Source organism: Mustela putorius, unplaced genomic scaffold (assembly GCF_011764305.1).
Source record: "Mustela putorius furo isolate JIRA1106 unplaced genomic scaffold, ASM1176430v1.1 tig00000738_pilon_pilon_pilon, whole genome shotgun sequence".
In the NCBI taxonomy this organism is placed as follows: Eukaryota; Metazoa; Chordata; class Mammalia; order Carnivora; family Mustelidae; genus Mustela; species Mustela putorius.
The window spans coordinates 5,480,000-5,505,056 of record NW_025421463.1 but is presented as its reverse complement, the minus strand read 5'-3'; the positions used below and the strand labels follow the sequence as shown (position 1 = coordinate 5,505,056).

Below are 25,057 nucleotides of genomic sequence, written 5' to 3'. Positions count from 1 at the left end.
ATTAGTTAAGTGCACAGACTGAATTTGAATCTTGGCTCCAACATGTTTTAACACATGTGACCTTAGACAGTCTTTTCACCTCGCACCTTGGTTTTCTCGTAGATGAGATGGATAGAACAACGGGTCTTACTTCTCAGAACCTTGCAAGTGTTAAATGAGATAGCATGTAAAGCACTTACTATTGAGACAAAAACCCAAGGTGCAGGGAAGAAGCGAGGTCTCTCGCTGTCATATGAGGCCTCCATCGTTTCTGGCCAAGACCACTGTGGTGGTTTCTTTGTCTTCAGTTTCACCCCACCCCCCCAATCCTTCATACTGCTGCCAGATTAAACATTCTCCTAATGCAGATGTTATCAACAATTTCCGTGATTCCCCTTTACTCGCGGCATGAGTTCTAATGTACTTGGCATACTGTGCAAGGTTCTCTGTGGCCTGTCCCCACCAGAATCACCAACCCCAACCCACGCCAGTCCACAATGGTTATAATGAACCAAATGGGCTCCACAATTCCTATTTACATGGATCATTCCTTCCATCAGTGACGTCCGTGCCCTCTACTTGTGCACAACACTCAGTTTCTTTGTTATCTCACTTGGAAATCTCCCTCAGCCCTTCCTGCACCTGTACCCATCCCAGGCTGGATCAGGAACCACTCCTCTGGGCTCCTCAACCACGTGAAGTTTAGCTCTCTTAGCACACAGCTCTCATTTTTTTGTCAACTTCTCTGTCTTTCCTTCGAGAGTGGGAGCCAGCTGAGTTCTGGGACCGCTTCTCTAATCCACTCTGGATCTCCATGTGGAGTTCAACGCCTGGCACAAAGTAGGGCCTGGAGGATGTCAGCTGAGTGAATGCATAAAGCAGAGGAGATACTCCTGAGAGAGAGCAGAGTGAAAGCCCTGTGAGGTCCAGCAGCAGAAAATGTGAGAACCAGACCGAGGAGAAGTCACCACTGCTTGGCCATGCAGACAGAGTTGGGAGAGAAAAGAATCTGGGTGAGGAGTCAGTAATGGAGGATTTTAAATGAATGAGAATAAAAAAGAGGGGCACCTGGGTGGCTTTGCAGGTTGAGCTTCTGCCTTCGGCTCAGGTCATGATCTCAGGGTCCTGGGATCGAGTCCCTCATCGGACTCCCTGCTCAGCGGGGAGCCTGCTTCTCCCTTTCTCCCTGTGATCTCTCTCTTTCTCTCTCTCAAATGAATAAATGAAATCTTAAAAAAAAAAAAAAAAGGAGGGAGAATAAAAAAGAGGAGATCGTAAAGGGAACAGAAGCACGTTGGGGATTTAGTAGCTTCTCTACAGTAGTTCCAGGAAGAGGCAATGCTCGAGAAAAGCACAAATCACAATTAAAAATTAAAAAAAAAAAGGATGAGGTATCAGCAATCGATTCAAGGATTATTTGTCACTGGGACTAGAGACACGGTAACACAAGTAAATGTCAACCTGGTGACTATGTGTTGGGACTAATAATTCACTGGGGCCGGTGCCCAGGAGGTTTTTGCGATTTTTTTGTTTCTTTGTTTGTTTTTTACTGTGGTGAAAATGCCAAGCATGGAAAAATTTAACAAGTTATAGATATGAGAGCACAGATAGTGAATTTGAGAATAACAATGCAAAACGCCAGAATAATCACAAGAGAAACGTCTGAATGCGTAGGAAGGCTTAGAGGGGTCCCACTTTACCACAAGTATGGATTACAAGAAAATTCACTTGCAGAAACACAAATTCCATTGCAGAAACACAAATTCCAATCTATCACACCCACTTATCAAAACCCATAGTATGCCAGAATGCTTAACAGGAAAAGCGTGCCTTTTGGCCACACCCCGTGGAAAGTAGCAGATAACACATGAAAGGCAGAGCAGGTGGGAAGTGTGACAGTTTTGTGGCTCCCCACATATATGAATGAGAGAATATTCACTTCCCCATGCAAAGCATAACCTTCACAGGAACACCTAAAGGCTTCATTCCAAGACCTCGAGTCTCGTGCCACAAGCTGGCCCACTCCCCAGTTTTTATGTCAGAGACCCTGTAGGGCAAGCATTGTGTGAGATGAAAAGCAGTGGGCCGAGCAGAGAGGACAGAGTGGAAAGTTCAAATGACTCCTTGCCATTGTTTTTAACAATGCACCATCTACCCCTGTGGGATTTTTGTGGACAAGGTAAACATTTGGGATATACTTATGCTAGAAAACTTACACTAGAGAGATGCCTGGATGGCTCAGTCACTTAAATGTCTGCTTTCAGCTCAGATCATGATCCTAGAGTCCTGGGATTGAGTCCCGCATCAGGCTCCTTGCTCGACAAGAAGCCTGCTTCTCTCTCTGCCTGCTGCTCCCCCTGCTAGTGCTCTCTCTGACAAATACATAAAATCTTCAAAAAAAGAAAGAAAAAAGAAAACTTATACTAGAAAATTTGTCTGAAATTCAAATTGAACTGAACATTCTGTACTTTATCTAGCAAGCCTACCTAGTGAGGGATACATTTTCTCACTCGTTCTTCCTGAGAGCCAGTCTCTGTCATTGCTAGCTGTTGAGGAATACGCATGAAGCACAGTAGCTAGCAGGCATGAAGGGCCCGATGTACACCAGGCACCATACTAAGTATTTTAGATGGATATCTCAAATATCCAGATATCTTCACAAGAACACGAAGGTGGGCACTATTATTTTTATTATTATTTTAAAGATGAGAAATATGAGATTCAGAGACATGAAGTAACTTGCTCAGGATCACCCAGAGAGCCAGTGGTACAGCCAGCATTTGAACTCTGGTAGCTAGATTCCAAAAGGTCAGGTGCTTGCCCATCTCACTGAACGTGATGGCAACACCAAGCAAGGGGTAAATACAGTGAGTCCCCCAGGAAAATAAGAGAGCATGAGAGCATAGGGTGTGACAAAGGCAGACATTGAATAAGGCTTAGAAGGGGCAGTTGCAGTTAGACTTGATGTCTTTATGTTAGAAAAGTGTGCCCCTAACTTTAGGCAGATGCAGCCCCACATCAGGACTCCCAAAGCTTGATCGAAGAGTACTGGTTGGATTTTAACCCCTACTGCAGCCTCAGCCACGGGTCCTCGTGCAGTAAACAACCTGCACAACCGTACATAGTAGCCTGAGTTAGGTGGCAGAGGGAGGACAGGTGTGGAGGTGAGGGTGCAGAGGGAGTGCTTAGAGAATAATGAAAAGCCATCCTAAAACATATGTGCATGGGTGTATGGTATTCTGAAGTCTGTTTAGAGAGATGTGTTAGGGAAGAGATTGTTAAGGCCTGAAATGGCAAAAGGAGAGTCTTGAGTGCATCTGGGAGGTAGCATGACAACATGGCACCGACAAATTCTATATGGGAAAATGACTCTCAGAAAGTGTGCGCCAGAAAGCTTCAACGTCCAGGAGTCCTTTCTCCAACAAGCAAGTGTGATGGGAGGGGGTGGAGAATGGGGGCACGGGAGAGACGGTGACAGCAGCCTATTTAAACGACATAAAAGGAAACTCAACGGGCTGGAAAAATGGACAAGGATTGGGGAACAGAAGACAAAAAAGAGGGCAAGTGAGTGAAAAGACGAATTTCTTCCATGTTGGATTTCCCCAGGCATGATCCTGAAAGAGTTGCTGACCCTGTTGTGGTTTATGTTATTTTCCTATAAGGTTATTAAACTGCCATTTAAGGAAAGGGCACAGGCACAGCCCAGGTTGATCTCAGCAAGGCATTTGGTTGCATTTTTCATGAGACCCTAGAGAAGAAAATGCAGAAAAACATAGCAGAATGAGAACCACTTCATCTGGTGGGTTTGGAGCCAATGCTGAGAGAGCATTGATGAATACATTCGTGGCGACCTGGAGGGAGGCATTCAGTAAGAAACTGAGTTCAGAGATATAACCAGTTTGCTTATGATCACACAGCTGGTGAGTGAGGGAGCCAGGACTGAAGCCCAGCTCTGCCTGACTCCAAAGCCCACGTCTCAGTTATGAAATAAAGACCAAAATGGCATTAAGCTTGCTTGTGAGAAAAGAGTCAGGAGAGACACCAGCGGGGAGCAATACAAATCCGTGCCCAGACGAATCATAACGGATGGAGGAACTGGCCAGCGAGGACCAAAACAAGATCAAAATAAAAAAGATTAAGTTTGAACCTCACATCCTGGCTCCCAGAAGCCTCTTGCAGATACGAAGTAGAGGGGCCTGGCGTGACCCCTCCTCGCGCTGGGAACATTTGTGCTTTCATCCCAGTGCCTGCTGTCGGACCCTGAACGGCCAACAGAGTAACAGTGGTGAAAGCTCCGTTGTGCAGAGAAAGTGATTAAACAGTGCTCTTGGACTGAGCCCAGCTGAGACCGTTTCTCGAATGCTGAGCTGACTTCTAGGTAACACATTTTAAGAAGAACATGGACAAACTGTGACATCACCTGAAGGAAATGACCCGGAGAGCAAGAAGTCTGAGCCTCATCCCATGGAGGGTGGTGGAGGAGCCAGGAATATAGTCAAGGCTTAAAAACAAGAATTTGCAACTTGCAAGTGTCATCTTCATGCATTCAATTTCTTTTCCTCCTCAGGGCAGAATTCGGACTGAAATTTACAGTGAGACATTTGGTTCCATAGAACCAACTCACCAAACTGCTTAGCTGCTTCCGGTTCCATCTTCCCTATGACCATTCTCCATCATCTCAATAAATTAAGAAAAGACAGGGCCAACTTTCTGGGTCACCTCCAACTTAGAGAGCCTAAGGTTTAGGGGATTAAGACTGGCAGTTGAAAAGGAGGAGACTACCTTCAGCAAAGCAAATACAGGTGTTCCTCAGTTCAAGCGAACTCAAATCATGACCTAAATTTCCAAAAAAAGGTAAGAATATTATAACTGTTCATCTGACGGAAGTAATGGGCGACAGCAACTTTCTAGTACCTTTATGGGGTGACTTGATACATAAAAATGTAATTACCTCCAGCAATCGGAGGGATAGATTTATTGAATGAAACCGGTTAAACTGTGGATGGGTCAACGTCCACTTTGGCAAGCTTTGAGACCAGTGAACTGAAAAATGACCCGCATTCCAGTATTAAGTGGAGGCCTGGAAATATAAGTAAAAGTAACAAGAAGATTGAAACAGTTGTGGTCACGGAGTCATCTACTCTCTGGTTTTGTGCTCTGCCCGAGTAAGAATGAAGGTGACACAGGGTGCAAATGTCGAGAGAAGGAAGAGAGGGTGCTGAGCAGCCTTGTTGCTTTGGGGGAGATGTTACAGCCCTGGTGACGACAGGGCAAGAAGACAGAGGCTTTCATATATATATGATAAATGAGCCAAGCGTTCAGAGCCCGAATCAATAAACACAAACATGAAATTGAACAGACGGGAAGAGAAGGAAAAGAGAACATGAAGGCACCATAAAATCCTGGTGATATATTTGAAGAAAAAATCATGATGTGAATAGAAATTAGAAAGTGTAGCGGGGAGAAAAAAAAAATCTGGGGATTTGCAAAAATGTCTGTCTGTCTGTCTCCTTCCTGCTTCCACTCACATCCACTGCTGCCTCCTCCAGCCCTTCTCGTCGGGCTCATTGAATTATTTCTGATTGGGCATGTGTCTGTCTTTAATGCTTCATTCTCTTTAATGCTTCATTCTCGTTTGGATTTCACCAGCAGGATTCATAGTGTTTCTGTCGACAATTGTCATTGCTTTAGGGAACAATCAGGAGAGCACAAGAAAATGGCAAGAGATACCTCAGTCTGGCAGCGGAGTGGGGCTGGGTGGGCTCTTCCTGTTTCAGTTCTGTCGCTGTTTTTTTTGGTTGATGTTTTCATGGTATTATTTCAGTAAGAAAAGTGTAGAAGGTGTAAAAACAAAAAGACTTGAGGTACACTTGCTCTAACCAGATTCGCGGTAAGTCACTGGCATTTAGAGGAGAAAGAAAAAGAGCTCCGAACAAAAGCAGACTAGATTGTGAGGGATGTGGATGCTGCGAGAGGTTAGAAACCCACGACCTCGGAAGACAGAAAGAGAGAGCGAGACAGGAGCCAAGGGAAAGGCAAGGAGAAGAAAAGCCGCGTGTAGGTTTATTAACTGAGATTGCTTCCATTTCGGCAAATGGGCTTAAAGCTCGTGATTGCTTCGTCTGAGGTCAGCCGGGTTTATTGCAGACTTTGCCTTCTTAGACCAAGGAATAAGGGGCTTGGATTTTGTGGATATGTGAGAATTGTGCCCAACAATTTCTTGGCTGAAGGATGGCTGCCCAGGAAGGTATAGGGGACCCTGAGCTCATTAGTCATTATCCTGAACTAGTGCAGGAGTTTTATTTTTGCTCGTACTGGCACAGGCAGCGTGGTGAAGGGAAGAGAGCACAGCCTCAGGGGCGAACAGACGCAGACGGTAATCGCGCCCCTCCGTTTTCCAGCTATAAAATGGGCGTGGCAGTCATGGTCGTACTGGTAATGATGATCATAATCATAATCGTGTCGCCAAGTGCATGCGAAGCTCTTGGCCCATGATAGATCACATCAGTACATGGAACTTAGGCTCAGCTGGCTCTTGTCTCTAGACTTGGGTGAGGCAAACAGACGGCAAAGCTTGGAAGCCAGATCAGTTTTGTTTCTCAGCCTTCCGTCTCCCCACTGCCCTTTGGTTCAGGCTGTCTTTTGTCTCTACTGACAGGATTGTCTTGATGACAACTCTTTGCGTCCTACCTTCTGAAATTGCTGCAGCCAGGACTCCATAGGGAGTAGAGAGAGAAGCTAGCGTTCCCCCGGGAAGGGGGTATATGCTTGGCGGATTTTTGAAAAACGGGATTTTGAAACTGTTTTCTCTACAAGAAAGGAGAGTAGATAGAGGAGAAATGACTGGAGAGACACCGAACTGTCGAACACCAAGGATGAGCGGGGTGTTCCACACCCTGTCCCCGGCCACACTGGGAATGAGCATTATTATCTGAATTCTTGATGCAAAACCTGAGGCACAGGGGAGGTAAGGTTCCCAGCTAGCAAGGAAGCAGCAGAACTGAGATCTGAAACCAGGTCTGTCTGACAGCCAGGTCTGTGCCCCGCCACTGTGCCTGGGAACCTCACGTTACAGAGAATGGCAAGTTAGGGAAAAAAAGAATAGAAGTTGCTTGAGTGGGAGAGAACATAGGCATTACACTGAAAGAAAAGGATATTCTTCTTATAAAAAGTTTGAGGACCAGTGAAATTTTATATGATGTGCTTTGAACTTGGGGCGGGGGCGGGGGGGGAAGAGAGGCACCTGGTTGGCTTAGTCAGTAGAGCAGGCACCTCTTGAACTGGGGGTTGTAAGTTTGAGCATCATGCTGGGTGTAGAGATCGCTTAAAAAAAAAATCTGAAAAGTTTCACTTGATATGTCAGACTGGTGTTGATTACAGAAGATTGAGATGATAAGTAACCAGAAGAAGGAAGAGCAAATGACCCTCTGTCTTGGGCATCACTCAATTTAGAAGGCAGGGGAGGAGAGGGCACCTATGCAGGGACAGTCCCCCAATTTGTCTCCAGCCTCTTCTACACCCTTCTCCTTGCCCTCCCTCCCCACCCCAAAACAAAAAACCTTAAGCAGGAAAAAAGGAGCTAATTAAAAAAGAAGGAAACCTCCTTGAGACCGGTGAGATCTCCCTGATCCACAGTGACAAGCAGGGACGTACAGAACAGCAATTTGATTAAATAAGGATAAAAGAGATTTATAGTTGTGCTAAGTTTGTCTGTATGTCTTTGGAATATATTTATTTGGCTTCCAAACCTAAAACAAGTGCCTTCTAGCTGAGGAGATGATTCCCACGTAGAAAATAGGGAGACATCTACAAGGCAAGACCAAAGTGTAGACCGAGACCCTAAGCGGTTGGTAGAGGGTCAGCAGGAGGTGCACTGGTAGGGACAGCATCCCAACGTCATGGTGTATATAGGCAGCCTCAGCGAGGCGGTTACGGGCTGAACCTGAGACCCCTCCTGCCCATGTCTCAGCTCTCGCTCCGGGACCCACTGCCCATTCACTACCTGTCACAAGAGACAGCTCCGTGCTGCTTTCTGCAGAAGTGAAGCAGCCGGAGGATGACTGCTGTGGGAGAAAGACTCCCGCAGGGCAGATGGGGCCCTCTCTGAAGGCTTCTTCCTAAGCCACTTCCTCATGTCCCCAAGACTGGCGTCAGCAGATCAGCTGCTAGGGAATTGCTTTTCTCGGACAGGCTGTGGAGGCCCCTCTAGTTCCCCGTGTTCACCCCTGCCAGTTGTGCTGGGGGAATTTATGCCTGCCCGGGGCTTTGGAGGGGGAAACAATGAGTCACCTCGGGACAAGAGAAAATAAGAATGTCTCATGTGTGCAAAATCATTTAAAATGGACGCTTTTAGAGGGTACTAAAATCTCAGCCAGCTAGCCAGAAATGGTTTGGTGAAGTATAGTCCACTTGTCTTTGCTTGCTTTGGTTGCAATAAAGTCAGAAATATTTATATCCCATGGAGAGAACACCTGTGGAAACAGGCCAGGTCCTCCTAAGAGGGCTATTTTTATTCCCCTGAGATCTTGAACCTAAATAGAACTGATTCCCCATGTCTGACTGGGGAGGTCTAGTAAGTGAAGGAGCTGCTGGTCCTAAATTTTTGAGAGCAGAGGCCCCCGATGGCCATTCTCAAGTCCATGGCTGTCTGCAAGACTGGTACCGCCATGATTCAACCCCCACTTCACCCTCTACATGTGGCCACAGATCCGAGTCTCCAGAGAAACCAGAAGGAGGATCTTACTAGAATAGGATTTGAGGGTTTCTATTTTAAAGGGATAAAGTTATTTTAAAAAGTTATATTTTAAAGGGATGAGTTAGAAGTAATTCAAGAGTAGGCACAGTAAAGAAACGTGTATACCGTGTTAGACATTCAGCGAGAAGGTTAACATTTCCAACATGACCAGCTGATGAAGAGGTATTCTGTAAGCAGGGATTCTGCTGGTGTAGACTAGAGCAAAAGTGTTGCCCTTCGAAAGCCCAGAATGAAAAAAGGCCAGCCCTTGATTTCTTGACCATGCTCAGGCTTTGTCTTCCCTTCTTTTACTTTCTTTTCCAGAATAGATTGATTTGGGTCCCTGGAAGAATATTTAATCAATAGCCAACAGGTGATTTATAGGTAGTTGTCCATCCTAGCTTACAAATTTTCAAGGAGGGCCATCTATGTCCTTTCTTGGTGTCCTGTTCCCATGTCCAATGTCCAGAAAAAGGTGCTAAACTAAAGCAAAGAGTCTCCAGCCATAGCTATAGCGTTCAGATAAGAAGAAAAGCACACAGTAGGAATTTCAACATAAATCATTAACCTAGAATCAAAAGCAGGAGTGAGGGACTCACCACTCTGAGATGCCTGGGACCATGTATGTTTCCAGGATACTCGGGGAATTAGAGCAGCAGAATATGAGCAGGAGCCAATGGCTTCCAGTTCTTTCCCAGTGAAGTCATTCTGTATTGTGTGGGCTTTAGACTCCTTGAAATGTTAAAATATACATGCCCTGAAACACACAAGAGACAAGGAGAACAATGGCCAAACAATGTCTAGATAAAGGTTGTGGAGACGCATGATGCACACATACACACACAAAAAAAAAATTTACAGGATGGACCCGACGGTTTGGGGTACACCATTGCCCTCTGTTGGATTAAATAAATCAGACCTTTCATGTGGGTGTGTGTTTTATTATCTCTGGCTGAGTTTGCGGAGAAGGCAGGGCACCTTTGACTGGGAAATTAATTCATCCTTGTAAATGGGTCCTCTGCCTTCCCTGCGGAAATCAATCACAGTTGTAACTCTGATGGCAGGTCGCTTACCAGGTTTTCATTCACTCAGCATTTACTAAGTGCCTACTAAGCACTGGTTCGATATTGTAGGGAATCTAATCAGTAACACCAACCCCTGTGACCATTTAGGGAATGTCTACTGTATGCCCATGTCTCTACACACCGGGATGCACAGCACCCGTGAAATAGATGTGGTCACTCCAGTCTAATGGACAGAGAAACAGGACACTTGGAAAGGGAATGGCCCATCTTGGATTTAAATCCAGGCCTATCTACTCCTAAGCCCATACTCAGTCCATGAAGCTACAGCTCTTGCCCTCAGGAAGTTTCCAGGCTACTAGGGAAGAAAGATACAGATATAAGGGTCTCTACCAGGGGTCCACAAACTACGGCCAGAAGGCCCCAAGTTCCACCACACATTTTTGCTTCGTGGCATGTAAAAATTATGTGAAATTCAGATTTTAGTGTCCATAATAAAGTTTTATTGGAAGCCTGCTATACCCATTCAGTACTCTTCTCAGGCTGCCTTCCTGGCTACAGCGGCCCAGTTGAGTGGCTGTGGCAGAGATACAGACCGCAAAGCCCAAAATATTTACTCTCTGCTCCTTACAGAAAAGGTCTGATGGCTCCTGTTCTGTACTCCAAGGTGGACCGCTATCTATCAATAGGAGAGGTGTTTAAAAAACGTTCTGGGAATTAAGAGAGGAAACTAACATGTATTTAACTCACAGTGAGAGGCACTAGAAGGATTTACAGGTGTGCTCTGTTTTAAGATGCATAGATGCATGATAACACAGATTTTAAAACAGATAAATTAAAAGGCAGTTATTTGCATAACAAATTTTCCTTTTCATTTTGTAAAAGGGATGCACCATGGGGTTCCTTTATAGAATGAGCCTCTATAATGTGTGCTAATATGATGCCACTTACAAGTACTCTATCCCTAATAACTTTTCAAGAACATATCCATTGTGTACAGTGAGGCTTTCCTATAATCTTTTTTTTGTTGTTCCTCGCGGGGAAGGTTTCCTACTTCAGGAAAGTAATGGAACTGACCTTGTCAGTTCAGGGCAGGGAGTAAGCGGTCAGCCATCTCATTGACTCCAGGAGGGGCTTTGCCTGACGAATAGAAAGGCTGTGGGTTCCGAATGTCCACATTATGTGAACTTAAAGTGCCCAGAGAATTTTACATTTTTAGCCAAGCTCTTCTCTTTAGCTGCCCTCAGAGGCCTTTCATGTCAACTCCTCGCTGTTCTATCACAGCATTTCAGACACAAGATAAATTAATAAAACTTAATTTGTTGTTACCATCCTGATAAAATGCTGAAGGAGGTATTTATAAAGAGCAGTGTTTTTCTCAAAAAAAAAAAAAAAATAGCTTAACCGAATTATAGTGTAAACAGGTGCAAGTCACATAATATCTAAATTCGGGTTCTCCCAGGCCAAATAGGAGGTGGTGGTGCTGCGGATTGTACTTGGGACCCAGCTCCTTCCCTCTTTGTGTCCTGAGCCTGAATCTTCCAACAGCTTCGGGTTCGTGGTGTTAAGCAATTGCTCTTTTTCAGAGATGCGTAAAACGGAAGCCTTGACTATTCATAGCCAACTTAGGAGGAGCCTGGTTTCTCGCCTGGTACAGTTTTGAGGGTAACTACGTGTTTCTGAGCACAACCAATTAATCTGGATTTCACATGGCGGCTCTTTTAAAAGAGCTGTCTTGCAGCTTTTGTGTTCATCCTTGGTGGTGACTGTATTTTAGAAGTAGACAAACATTCCTGGTATATAAGCCTGAATATTTTTCAGGGTTTTGTTTTGGGTGGTTTTTTTTTTTTTTTTGGTAGTAAAAGAAGTTTAAATGGAAATGCAGGGGCAGAGAAAACCGTGCCTGGGGAAGTCCTGTGCGGTGTCGCCAAATGGCGCAGCAGATCTGTCACGGGGCTGCTAATGGATGTGGCACGCAGTTCGTGAAGGGGCAAAGTGAGAGAGATGCAGGGGGATGGTGAGAAGCAGAGCCAATGTTAGGGGCAGGAGCCCTGCATGGTTTGGAGGTAGGATTCCTGGACAAACCGCATAGGCAACAGGGTCGGGGTGGGCGGGGGAGGCGGCTTGCCTGCCCCTGGACACGGTCACTTGTCATTCACGTTCTGTAGCCGGCAGCATTTCAGCCATTTCTGAAGCAGATCCCTAGATGGAAACACACATTTAATCCGTCCGTGAGGTTCTTTAAAGAGACATCTCTGGTCTTCTCCTCCTGAGGTCAGGAGCGCTGTAACTGCACACAGCAGCTAGAAAGCTCCATTGCATTCTTGAACTTGAGCTGGCTCCCTTTCTCCCCTGCCGCTGCCCTTGTCTCTTCTGTCTTGGAATTGTTGGTACCATGTTTTTTAATATAATATATATTAACATATATATATATATATATATATATATATATATATATATATATAGTAGAAGGTACAGACTATAAAACGAATGGATAAATACTGAACAAAATATGTTAGTTCAGTTTTCTTTTTCCCTGGTGGTAGTTTAAAAGTTTTCAAAATTAGAACTAATGGATATAGAAAAATGGGATGTAAATTTCCATGAATTTTTATGATCAAACAGAAGACAGACCCCTGGGGCTTGCCACTGCTATTAGGGAAGCAGGGAATGGTAAATTCAAGGGGAGAAATTTGCAAAGCCTTGGTTTTGGAACGAAAATAGAACTGACTCCACTCCCCCCTGAACATCTCCCTCCTACCAAACAGCATCTGAGCAGATTTCATTTCACAAATGGAAATGGGAAATGGGAGGCACACACATTTTTTCAAAGTGATTTCATGAAGAGTGGGCCTGTTTAATTGGGTTTCTGGAGCCAGGATTAATATTATAAACTAGGGAGTTCTGTGATGTGCCCATGAAGTTGGCTTTGCCATACTACCTGCATCCTGGGAGAAGGCAGAGGAAAGAGGCACTTCTCAGAAGCCATGCTGCTTCTGCCTTGGCCTCCTCACCGAGGTAACACCCGACCAGCCTGTACCAAGCATCCAGGCTGCATCCAAGCCACACGTAACATACAAAAGATCTTCCCAAGCTCAAGGTCACATCTAGAGCATGCCTGGGATATTTTTTCAACCCTAATTTATGTGATTTTCTAATACGTTTAGCATTTGCCCTCCCTTGTCTCCATCCTGCTTATTAAGGTAAATTTGCATAGAAATGGGATCTTGGATTTCAGGACCATTCACCTGACACTTGCTCTCCTGAGGTGACCAATATCTGCTGTGGATACCATGACGGTGACCCGCAGACATCACATCTTCCCACAAACCCAAGGCAAGGGCCTTAATTAGGGGAGGCTTTTCATGTTAAAGCCACAAGGTGAAGCAAATCAGCAGAAGCATTTAGCACTCACCAAGGAGGGCAGAATACTCCTTCTTGTCGAGTGGGCCATCCAAGGTCACTGTTTTAATTTGCCTTAGATGGACAGATCCTGAAGAAAGGGTACAAAAAGTATATATATGTATTTTTGTTTGGAAATAAATTTTGGATGGTGATAAAGCTCAATTAACTCTGACATTTTACTTTGGCTCCTGAAATATCTTTTCTTAATATCTATCTTCAGGATGGATAATCGTCATCTCTATAAATTGCCTTTGGATGACTAAGCAAAGGTGAAAAATCAGAGAACCAAGGCCCTTGCTGTGACCACGGTGGCAGTTGGCTTTAATCCCCCGAACTCTGCGGGCTGCACTCTCCCACCGGCAGCCACCTTCTTCATTTACCCAAATCTTGCCCCTTGGGTGGAAATTCCCACTGAAAGTATGTTTGTGGTCCTGGTTTACTCGTTACCGAAAGCCATTGGGTGTGAGGTGACTAACCAAAAGGGTTTCAGACTTAGCCAAATTCTGATAAACATAAATGCCAAACAACAGCTTCCAAGGCTGTCCTAACAGCAAACTGTCTTAGCAGAGAATCAGAGGATTTGCGGGTCATGGAGAATAAACACCAAATCTCGGAGAGGAAAGTTGATAAAAGATGGGAGAAATCAGAAGAAAACTCAGGCTGCTTTTGGCCAGGCTACCTTTGTTGAGGATAAATTCATTCCATACAATTATTTTTTTAAGGACTATTTTTTTTATCTGTTTAGAGAGAGACACACACAGAGAGAGTGTGTGCAAGTGTGTGCACAGTGGTGGGGCAGAGGGAGAGGGAGACCCCATGCCCAGTGCTGAGCCTGACGTGGGCCTTGATCTCACGACCCTAAGATCCTGATCTGAGGAAAATCAGGAGTTGGAGGCTCAACTGACTGAGCCTCCCAGGCACCCCTATTATTAGTTGAATATTATTATCCCCACTTTACAGATGAGAAAACTGAGACCTCAAGAGGTTTAGTTATTGCACAAAATCATACATCTTGTCACCAACAAAAGCAGGACTCTTTCTTACAGACATGCTTCAGTGTGTCCTAAAAAAACCCAAAAAACAAAAACAAAAACAATCCTAAAACTCTATTTCATTTGTAGGCTAACTTTTTTATTTCACATAGGCCTCGTGTATTCCTGGGGCGGCGGGGGGAGAGTATTTTAACTTGATGCAGAAGTATCAGAATGACATTTTTCAAATTGTATTTGGCATAGAAACAAGGAGGCTGACTAAACGAGTCCCCTGCCTCCAGAACCAGAACGCGTTCCACTCTCAAGCCATGTAGAAGGACACTGCGTTCCCCACTGGCCGTCGCTGCCTAATTCTCTTAAATGATTCAGATGTAAAAGAGAAAATGGCATCTGTCTAATTAACACTGCCTGGTTAAATATAGCCGCCAAGGGACAGCCTCAGGGCGATGTTTACAGAACAGTCGTTCCAGCCCCTAGTTAGAGATGATAGCAAGTCTTCGGTCCTTATCAACCGGAAACAGCGATGCCCCAGAAAGGGTGACAGACCAGGCAGGCAAAGGGAGATGAAAGGAAGGGGAAAGGCATTGCCGGCCTCGGCCTCCGTTCCCTGTTCCTGGGGCATGGGGACTCTGGGAAGAAGGGGAAGCACAGCCTACAGGCTTCCCTCCCGCAGCAATTCCCAGGATTTAAAAGCCCTCCCCGTGGGCCTGGGCCTCCCGCTCAGGCCTGGAGGCCTTGGGCCAGGACCCTACCACCCGCCCAGCCTGCCACACGGCCCGCCGCCCTGCTCTCTTCTCTGGCCAGAGGGCATAATGAGAACGTTACTTGTCTTCCAGCTTCACGTGGGGACATGGAAGCCATCGCCAAGTTTGACTTCACCGCCTCAGGCGAGGACGAACTGAGCTTTCACACTGGAGACGTTCTGAAGGTGGGTGCCATGGGGCCCCTGGGGTGCTCTGGGGCATTTAGGTTACTATGATCTGGTCCCCAAGTTCACTAACAACCCATGCCCTTGTTTCTTAAGCGCTACACACAGTTCCTTTCAAAAAGAGAAGTTCACTTCCAGCAGAAGGGCTCCTTCTGGGCTCCCCACCCCCACCCCGGGATCCCGTTAGCAGGCTGGGCGGTGGACAGAAGCCACCAGCCTTGTCTTGAGATGCTTGTGGACTGGAGAGGGGAAGAAAGCCATTGAAGAGCTCTGACCCATATTCTTGTCTAAGTGCTCAGGGATCACAGGTGAGGGAACAAGGGGCCCCACCTTGCGGAGACAGGGTGGCAGGAACTCGGTGGTCAGGGAATGCAGGGAGCCTGAGTTGGACTTTGACCTTGAGCTCAATGGTGGGGGTGGGGGTGGGCATTCAGTGAGCTTTGTGAGGAACTTAACAGGAAGGTGCAGGGAGACAGCCTAGGAAAGACAGCTGGAGAGGACATGGGCCAGTAGAGGCCACGCACACCGGCCCCATTAAGGACGCCCTAGAACTTGCCTAACACCCACACTTGAGCTGTAGTGGCTGCTTGGAGGGCTGTAGAGGCCTTGGACTTCCACATTCCACGCACCGTACTGACAGGCTCAAGTCCTACATCTTAGGCCCTGTTTGGAGCAAAACACAAACCCTTACACAGGCCCTTTGAGGATTCTGTGATGTCCGTGCCCCCCCCAACCTTGCCTCAGAGCGCCCCCAGAAATCCCGACCCCTGGTCCTCAGCAGCCCACTTGGGCCTTCTCAGACTGCACAGCAGCACTGAGGCCAGGCTCTCCATGACGAAGTTCACTTGCTGTAGAGGGAACCTTGGCAGAACGGGACAGAGTGACTCAGAAAGTGTCCCTGGAGCACAGACCAGGTAGGAGGACTTGGTTTGGAACTTGAACACCCCCGGGACTCATCCTTCTAACTGTGGTCACCTTGCAAAGATCTAGTAATGTAATTGTGAAGAGGGTGTCTTCAGTGCTGGAGCTTCTCAAGGTCAAAGTGTTACCTGGGCCACTGACCCAAGAAAAGGTGACCTTCACGTCTGTGGGATCTTACCAAGGTCACAGAGGGTGACCTCTCTGTCTCATGGTGAACAGCCCCTCCCTTCTCTATGGGATATTGTGACCATGGGATTATCAACCACTATAGAGTGTCCTCACTCTAGGGGCCAGGGGCCAACCCCACCCCTCATCTCCCATTGCAAACAGAACCTAATATCTGGCTCAAAGGTTTCCTATTCCTCAGAAAAGGAAAAGGGGGAAAAAAAAAACTTTCCTCAACTCTGCTTCTCAATCTACCTCCCGATTTCGTTCCTCTCCTTCGCTAGTAACACTGGGAGAAGTTCTCTGTGCTGGTACCTCCACTTCCTCCGTTCCCATTTACTCCACTGGAACTTTCTGGAATCTGCCTGTTACCCCCAACACTCTCTGTAAGCCCACCAGTGACCTCTCTTTTTTTTTTAATATATATATATTTTTAAGATTTTATTTATTTTTTTGGACAGAGACACAGCAAGAGAGGGAACACAAGCAGGGGGAGTGGGAGAGGGAGAATAGGCTTCCGGTGGAGCAGAGAGCTCTATGTGGGGCTCAATCCCAGGACCCTGGGATCATGACCTGAGCTGAAGGCAGAGGCTTTAACCCACTGAGCCACCCAGGCACCCCACCAGTGGTCTCCTTAATGTGGACTGTAATGACCTTACTGGACCATCTGTGGAATTTGACACTGTTAACTGTCCCTCTTCTGGATCTGAATGGGGTTCAGCCTCTCTCCTAAACATGCACTCTGCCCTGACTATTTTTCTTTCTTGAGATCTCTTAAGCAAACCCCTTCTTCACAAGAGAGTGATCTGATGAAGTAAAAAGCAGGAGTTTAGAACTGGTAAATCTGAGTTTGAATCCCTGCTGACTAGCTGTGTGTCCTTGGGTCAGTCTCTTACCTCCTCTGAGCTTCACTGTCTTTATCTGTAAGTGGAGACCATATCTATTTTTCAGGGTTCTGGAAGGGATTAGAGGTAATGGCCCCAGCTCAAAGTGGATGTTTCATAAACAGTTGCCGTTATTTCAACATTACTCATTCCTGCTGCCAGTCAGACCATTGCCACAGCCCCTGGACTAACTTCATCCCCTGCTGTCTCTTATTCCTTCAACATACTGCTCTCAGGAGGATCTTTCTGGAAGACAAATCAGGTCAGATTACTTCCTTACTCAAAAGCATTCAGTGGTTCTCCATTACCAACTGACTGAAATTCAAGCCACCTTGTCCCAACCTCCTCTCTAACCTCACCAAGCTCTTGCCCATGAACGTGCACATATATGCACACCCATGCACACACTTCTAACTGTGGTCACCTTGGAAAGATCTAGTAATGTAATTGTGCATACTCACAATTGTACATACACATGTACATACACACCTTTGTGTGTGCAATGCCCCAGGTCACACTGCCATATACACACTGTGCTGTGTCAGGTTCTCCCTGTGCTCCGAATGCCTCTTTCCTGTACACACGTATTTGACCATGCCTGGGAAGCCTCACTCCCTCTGCTCTCCCGATGGCTCCAGCAAAATTAATCACTCCCGCTTCAGCTCTCGCACAGCGTTGTACACTCACACCTCATTCAAGGCACTGACGATCTCCGCTCCCATGAGCGTTATCCACGAGCAGCCATGCCCTTGCGCACCCTCTACACCCGTCTCTCATCACAGCCCTTACCCTGCGGGATCCTGACTGCTGGCTCCGCCCGTGTCCAAACCAACAGATTGTTGACCCTCCCTAACATTTGATGAGTGAATGAGTGGTTGATTCCTCCACTGGTCTGTGAGCTCCCCGAGAGCAGAGCCATGCCTGGTTCATCTCTGTGTGTTCACAGCAGCGCCCCACACAAGTCCCGGCCCCAAACAGGTGCTCGGTGCCAACGGCTTGAATTGTTAAACTGCGTTTCTGCAGGCTCGTGTAGAAGTCCATCAGAAGGGCAGACCTCTCCTTCTTTTCAAATTCTGTCCCTTGCCACTTAGCGGTGGAAAGGAAAGTGGAGAGGGGCCTGTTGGCTGAGCCCCACCACGGTTCTGCATCGTGGTGGCTAGTGCTGTGCCTGTGGGTCTCTCCGAGCCACCGCAACCCTACTCCGCCACTCCAGAGATGGGTCACGAGCCCCAGATCTTGCAAGTGCTTCCAAAGGCGGCTCTTGACTGCCCCAGTAATCTACTCCTGGGATCTCTTTCCTCCTAGGCTTTTCCTGCTAAAAGACTAAACAGACTTTCTCACTAGAAGGCACAAACAATGTCTGAGTAGCTCACCACCAGCCCACCCACTCCAGACTGTGACTTCCCCAGGACAAAGCCCTCAGCTTATTCATATCTGTATTCCCAGCACCTAAGTGCAAACAGCAGGTGCTCACTAGATGACAGGATGGTGAACAAGATGGTGGACGGGGAACTCCAGCCAGATAACTCGATCCCGCTTCTCCTGTGAGAGACACGTTTGACATCAGGAGCTGGAGGTTTCATGTTCGTGCCTCAACTCCACCCCCCACCCCATCCCAGACCTGTAGCTACACGCAGCACCCGACTTGCATTTCCCTCTGAAATTGGCCGGTCGTTTTTAAAAAATGTCTCTTGACCCAGTCCCTTTCTACCTGCTTCTGTAACGTGTCCAGCTCAACTCCATTTCTTCCTACTGAAACAGTGACCTGAAAGCTGTTAGAGTTAATCGTACGTCAATTAACTTCAATACTTCAGATTTCTGCTCTGCCTCTAAGAGCTATAATTCCATCCAATTTTAAAAAATTCTCCCAACTGTACATTTTGTCCTCTTCCCCCGTCTAACTTATTCTCAGGCCATGTAACCCAGAAAATTATGCTCGTAAGCAACATTATAAAAATTAAGACACCGTAAGGTGAAGTCTAAAACCTCATGTGCTCAGACTGAACCCCTTGCTTAGGTTTTCATGATGGGGACAAGAGATAGGGGGAACCGAATAGGCAGAGAGATGAGAAGAACAGGAAGTATGGGGCCCTGGGCCAGCAACGGCAGGAAGAAACCACCTCCCCCCAGACACTCTTCTTTGCAGAAAATGAGATTCTTTTAAAACCTTGCCTTCTATACACCATAAAAAGCCTGTAAATTCACCTCTCTGGGAACACGATCTCAGGCAGACGGAGCACCAGGTGGTGGGAGAAATGGCCGGCATTGTGGGATAATCTTTCAGTTGCTACAGGAGGTAGATGGGTATGAGCCACAATTACTAAAATTACAGCTGGTTTCAGGTTGGAGAACTAAGTTACAAAGTTGGTTCTTACCGTGATGAGCCAATTTCCAATTGGCCTCTTTTATCCCTGCTCACCTTATACTTGACATTGGCTACACAGCCCAAACATCTCACTCCTGTGTGACGGGAGAAAGGAATTCCAAAGCCATATATTGGTGGGGGGGCGGTGAAGGCATGGAGTGAAGTGTCCTTGTGTTCTTTGTGTGCCAAGTTTCCTAGTTCTTTTTCTGACCTAGATTTTCTGCTCCCCACCCCACTCTACCCCCCTCGGCATACACATCCCACGTGTCCTTAGTGATACCAGCAGTCACATTTGATGTTAGAAACTATAAAGTTTTCTGTCCTCAGCAATTCTAGAACCCAAATATGGGACACACTTTTATTTCTTCAGAACAAGTGATTAAATTCAAAACATGCACATATAATACTTTAAAGAACTTATAAACCCTACCATGTCCTTCAGAGCTGGAGTCCTCCCTCCTGAGAATACCACATTTTGCAGAATTGTGTTTTTAAAAACAGCGTACCCTTTCTGAAGGACTTCGAGGTACCAGGCCTCACCTGATCCTCGCATCAGCTCTGTGAGGGGTTAGCTGGTTGTTACTGGCCCCATTTTTCAGGGGGCTCGTTGACTTGTCGAAGGTCATACAGCTGGTGACAGAGCCTAGCTAGAAACTAGGTTTTCTCATTCCAAGCTCAGAGTGCTGGCCCCTTTCTTCCACCTCGGGGTGACATTAGAAATATCAGTTAGTGAGCTCTCGTCATTTCTTCCCGTCTCTGGAAGAGAAAAATCTGTGGGACCCGGACTTCAACTCCACCTGCTTTAGGATGACTCTCCAATCCCAAACGCCAGCCCCAACATCTCTGCTGAGTCCAGACACACACCTTCAGCTGCTCCCCGAGCTTTTCTTCTCAGACGGTCCCAGGGGCAACTTGGATTCACCCATGTGCAGTCTGAGGCCCATGAGCCCTTCTTCAGACCCACTCCTCCTCCTGTACTTTCTATTTTAGCCAAGGTATCACCACCCACTTAGTCTCCCAAGGCTGAAATCCGGAGCCCTCCCAGAATCCCTTTCTCCCTTGGTTCGGAAAACAGTCATGCAATCCTGCACACTTTGCTTCCAGGTTCCTTTAAAAGAGCCCCTCGCCTCTCGCCAGCATGACTACCCTGCCTTCCTAGACCTCCCCCTGCAGTCTGTCTTCGTGCTCGGTCATAGAACTCTTTCTGGGCTCTAGTTCTTACTGTGTTCTTTCCCTTTCCTTCTGAGCCTTTAGCGGCTCCCCATACATTTCAAGATAAAAGTTCAGACTTTTCTACGTGGGTCACATGGCCTTGTGCCTCTGCTCTCCCCTGGCTCTGCCCCCAGGGACCACAGTCTCAACGCCTGCCAGGCCTAGGCCTTTCGTTCCCAGAATGCACCCCACTTCCTCCCATCCCAGAAGTTCCTGCACCAGCAGACTTAGCCTGGGTTAATTCCTTTCGTCTCCAAGCCTCTCCTCCAGGCAGTCTTCCCTACCCATTTCTGCTTTCTCCTTCAGCATAGCACTTCCATCCAATTAAGGCATTGTCAGCTGCAAGAAGCAGAAACTTGAATACGGCTGAGCCAACCTGCAGGTTGATCACTTCTCACACAAAGTCCAGAAGGAGGAGGGCTCCCGCGTAGCTCACCGGGGTTCAATGACATCGCCGAGCTTCTTTTCATCGCTTGGCTCCGCCATCTCCATTCTTGTTCAAGTCCATGCCACAGACTTTAGAAACATTCTCAGTGGAGGTTGGGGGCAAACATTTGTCTTTTAATAGTGAAACATTTTTTGAAATAACCAGAAGCCACACAGAGCCACATAGACTCATATGAGTAATCAAGGGAAGCGATAACATTTGGGGTCACAGTCAACGAAGGACCATATAATCAGGAGACAGAACTTCTGGCTTTGCTCGGGATCTGCCACTAAGAGTAAGTTTAGAAAAGGCATCCCAAGTATCTTGAGTTACGTCCAAATTGTTTGTGAAACACATGGAGTGTGAACACAAAAAGTTACTGTTTTCAAAGCTGGCCCCACTGGATGTTTTAAGTTTTAATTGGCTTATTTAAAGAAATAAGAAAATATTACATTTTTTTAAAGGTCCTCGGTTACCTGGCAGAGAAGAAGAAATCATGGGGTGGCCACTCCTGCCTTCCCAGCATTGGCTCAAATGAGGAGCATCGGGGGCTGAGATCTGGGACCCATGAATTTCCAGAATATGCAGAGAATCCCCCGAGGGCTGAGTCGGGGAGTCCACACCATGGTGGGGTTCCATGTGTGGGCGGAACCCATGGTCAGAAATGCTCGGGGTCAAAGAAGCCAAATTCCAGAGAGAAACCTGTTGCCCCCTGTGGTTCTCTTGGCCTTTTTCCCTCTAAATCTGAAAGGGTGTTTTTCACCCTGCAGCCCCCCCACTTTTTTTTTTTTTGCTTTGTGTCCTCCCTACAGTCTCTGTATTTCGTTCTCTTCTGTGTAGATCTTAAGTAACCAACAGGAGTGGTTCAAGGCGGAGCTCGGGAGCCAAGAAGGATATGTGCCCAAGAATTTTATAGACATCCAGTTTCCTGAGTAAGTATTTCCAGCCCGCTGACAGGGGCCTACCCACACACACTCCCCTGACTTTTTCAGCAGTCACTAAAATTATCTATGCATACCCAAGATACTGTCAAAACTGGTTGCCTCTGGAGAGGGAACCACGCCTCTGAAGGCCACGGTGGGAGGGAGATTTGCATTTCGCTGCATTCCCTTTTGAATCTTACACCATGCGCACGGATCACCTATTTTAGGTTTTATAAGCCAAACTCATCTATAATTGCAATCACAGGGTTTCCACGAGTTCCATCAGGGGCGCTGTTGGCCACCCCACGCCCAGATTTGTCCTTGTGGGCATGTCCGCATTACCTCCCAAGGTCTTCATCCTCATCAGGGATCCCAAATAGCTCCCTGCCTTCTCTACAATGGTTTAGAGAAGATCTCAGATCTCAGATCCCTGAGAACCATTGGCGGGGAGAGGAAATTCCTTTCATCAAGAGGAAAAAGGAAAATAGGGGTTGCGTCTCGTTTGTCTCAAGAACTGACCACAAGGGTTAGATAGAAATCTAATCTCCGAGAGTCACTGTCTGGCTCAAAAGAGCGCAGGTCTGTCAGAAACCCAAAGTGGTCTTGGTGACTCTGGTCAGGTGCAGGAGCGTCGCTCACCGTGAACCAGGGCCGGCCACTGAACCAGCAGAACGACCACCGACCTCAACCCTTGAGGCTGCCCTGTGATCTTCTACTTTTGTTAAAGATTTTATTTATTTGAGAGAGAGAGAGAGAGAAGCATGAGCAGGGGAAGGGAGAAGAGGAACACCCCGCCAGTAAGGGAGCCCAGTGCGGGACTCGATCCCAGGAGATCATGACCTGAGGGGAAGGCAGACACTTAACCAACTAAGCCACCCAGAGGCCCTTCTAGAAGACTACCTGCCACCCTCTTGCTCCTCAGACCTCCAGCCCCTCCCCCACAGCCCTCGAGGCTCGGGGCTCTTGCTTCCGGGATCACTGGGACAGAGGAAGCCACCAGAAAAGCCCCTCTACCCCAACCCCCCGCTGACTCACTGCATCCACCCACCTCCTGCAACTGCGCCCAGACAAGGATGCCTTTCCTGCAGCTGTTTGGAAAGAATCGTCTGCTGCTAGCAGAAACTCCTCCTCCCTCTCTCACACATCAGTTCTCTGTCTCTCTCCTGGGTCATTCCCTTCAGCAAAGATGCTCCAGTTTCTCCCATCTTCCTCCCAAAACCCCCCAAAACCCAAAATTCGTGATCCCAAGTCCCCTTGCAGTTACCACTGTCCTTCCTCTGGAGACTCGTCTGCCCTCTCATCTCTAACTCCTCCCCACCCCCTGAAGTCTTTTTATCGCGGTCTCAGTGGGCTCTGGGGCCCGCTGGCGGGTTCTGGGGTCTCTGCAGGATAGGACGGAAGCTCCCCAAGGGCAGGCCTTCCTGTCTGCTCTGCTCACCGCTGCGTCCCCCGCTCCCAGCAGAAGGCCAGCACGTAGTAGGTATTTGGTAAAAAAACAGTTGAATGAATGAGTGAGTAGCTTTGGAATGATGGGTGAAAATATACCCCTGCCTACCCGTTTAAAAAGTAGTGTGTGGACATTTTCGCCCGTTTTAAAGTCACGTATCAAACTCCGATTCGAGGACAAATGTGTATTTGGGTTAGTGATAAATGTGTATTTGTCCTCGAATCGTCTGGAAAATTCAAGACCATCCCCTAACCACTCGCTGCCTCGTCCAAAATCTTTCCTTCGAGGTATGGCTGCTGTGGAGCAGGCCCTGTTCCTTTCTTCAGCCCCATTACACTCCCTATGCAAGGCAAGCTGTGGTGGTCGCTTGTCCAGCGCTGTGGCCAAGCATGGCAGACACTCTGATAGGATCTCCAGGCAGCTGGCGGCCGGAAACCCTCTACTTCGGGCCCCTCACGGCCCAACCACACTTCCCCTGCAGGGTCCAGTCTGGAATAAGGACATCCCTCCTGCCACTCCTATTTGCAGGTCAGGTTCCCAAATTCTAGAGAGCACAGGGACTGCTTACAAAGGACTCTGAAGCGTGTCAGACCTTCACCCTAAAGGGACGGACAGACTAGGGGCAGCCCTTGAGCAGCCACCTTGGAGGAAAGGGACCCGTCCCAGGCAGCACTGCTGAGTGATAGCAAACACTCATTTTTGCTCTGTGGCTGAGAGGTTTCTGGTTCCCTGCCCTCAGGTCGTAGCCTCTGTTTGCATGCAGGCTCTGCCACCTGCTATAGCACTGCAGGCTGCCACCCCAACTGTCCCTGGAAAAAGGAGTTTCTTCTCCATTCCTTCTTTTCCACAGTAAAGATGACCTTCCTGGATTTGGGGGAGCTCCCAGGAGCTGGCTGCGTAGACGCTGCTCTCTGGCGGCTGCTAGCCTGGCTCCACGCCACCCAGATCCCCAGGGTCCCCAGGGTCCCTGGGCTCCGAGGGGGCCCACTGAGCTCTCTGCCTGGGCGTGAGCCCAAGGCTTCCCGGCTCCGGCCCCCCAGCACCCAAAGGGGTTCCTGTCGTCCTGGTGCGTCATCTGTCCCTGCAGATCTTTCCTAGTGACATCCCTCACAGGGCTGCCAGCAGGAGGCTGCTTCCCGCAGTAAGTCACTCCCACGCTGTCCCATTTTGGTGCAGTGGCACATTTCCATGATTCAGGTTTTCCGAGCTAGAGAGAGGCTTCTCCTAGAGGGAAGGAACAAAGGGGAGCGCATCAGGGGAACACTCAGTTGCTTTGCCTGGAAGCTGCCTAGCGCACGTTTGGTTTCGGAGGCCCCGGCCCCTCCTCTCTTTCTGTCCGCACGCTACTGACCAGAGTCCCCAGCCTCCGTCCATTTGGGTCATCGCTTCTCCCCCTCCCCTTCCAACCACCCCAGCATCTCACAAGATTCTTTGATTTTGTCTCATCCCATAGATGGTTTCATGAAGGTCTCTCACGACACCAGGCAGAGAACCTACTTATGGGCAAGGAGATTGGTTTCTTCATCATTCGGGCCAGCCAGAGCTCCCCAGGGGACTTCTCCATCTCCGTCAGGTACTCACCATTCCCAACCCAGACTGCTAAGGCCATGGGGTGACCTCTTGAATGTGACCTGTTGCTCAGGGACGTGGTGG

General features: G+C 47.7%; 1 protein-coding gene across 3 annotated transcripts in view; it reads left to right on the top strand.

The window, feature by feature from the left end:
- The window catches only part of GRAP2 (GRB2 related adaptor protein 2), a 62,256-nt gene that overhangs the window by 27,253 nt on the left and 9,946 nt on the right, over positions 1–25,057 (top strand). For 2 of the 3 annotated variants that reach the window (XM_013051643.2, XM_004743303.3), the window contains 3 exons: positions 14,969–15,060; positions 21,875–21,966; positions 24,858–24,977. In XM_013051643.2, coding sequence (XP_012907097.1) covers positions 14,983–15,060; positions 21,875–21,966; positions 24,858–24,977 — 290 coding nt within the window. In that variant the 5' untranslated portion in view covers positions 14,969–14,982. Of the gene's footprint in view, positions 1–14,687; positions 15,061–17,097; positions 17,293–21,874; positions 21,967–24,857; positions 24,978–25,057 lie in introns of those variants that run through there. The other variant, XM_045083829.1, reaches the window with a different exon arrangement.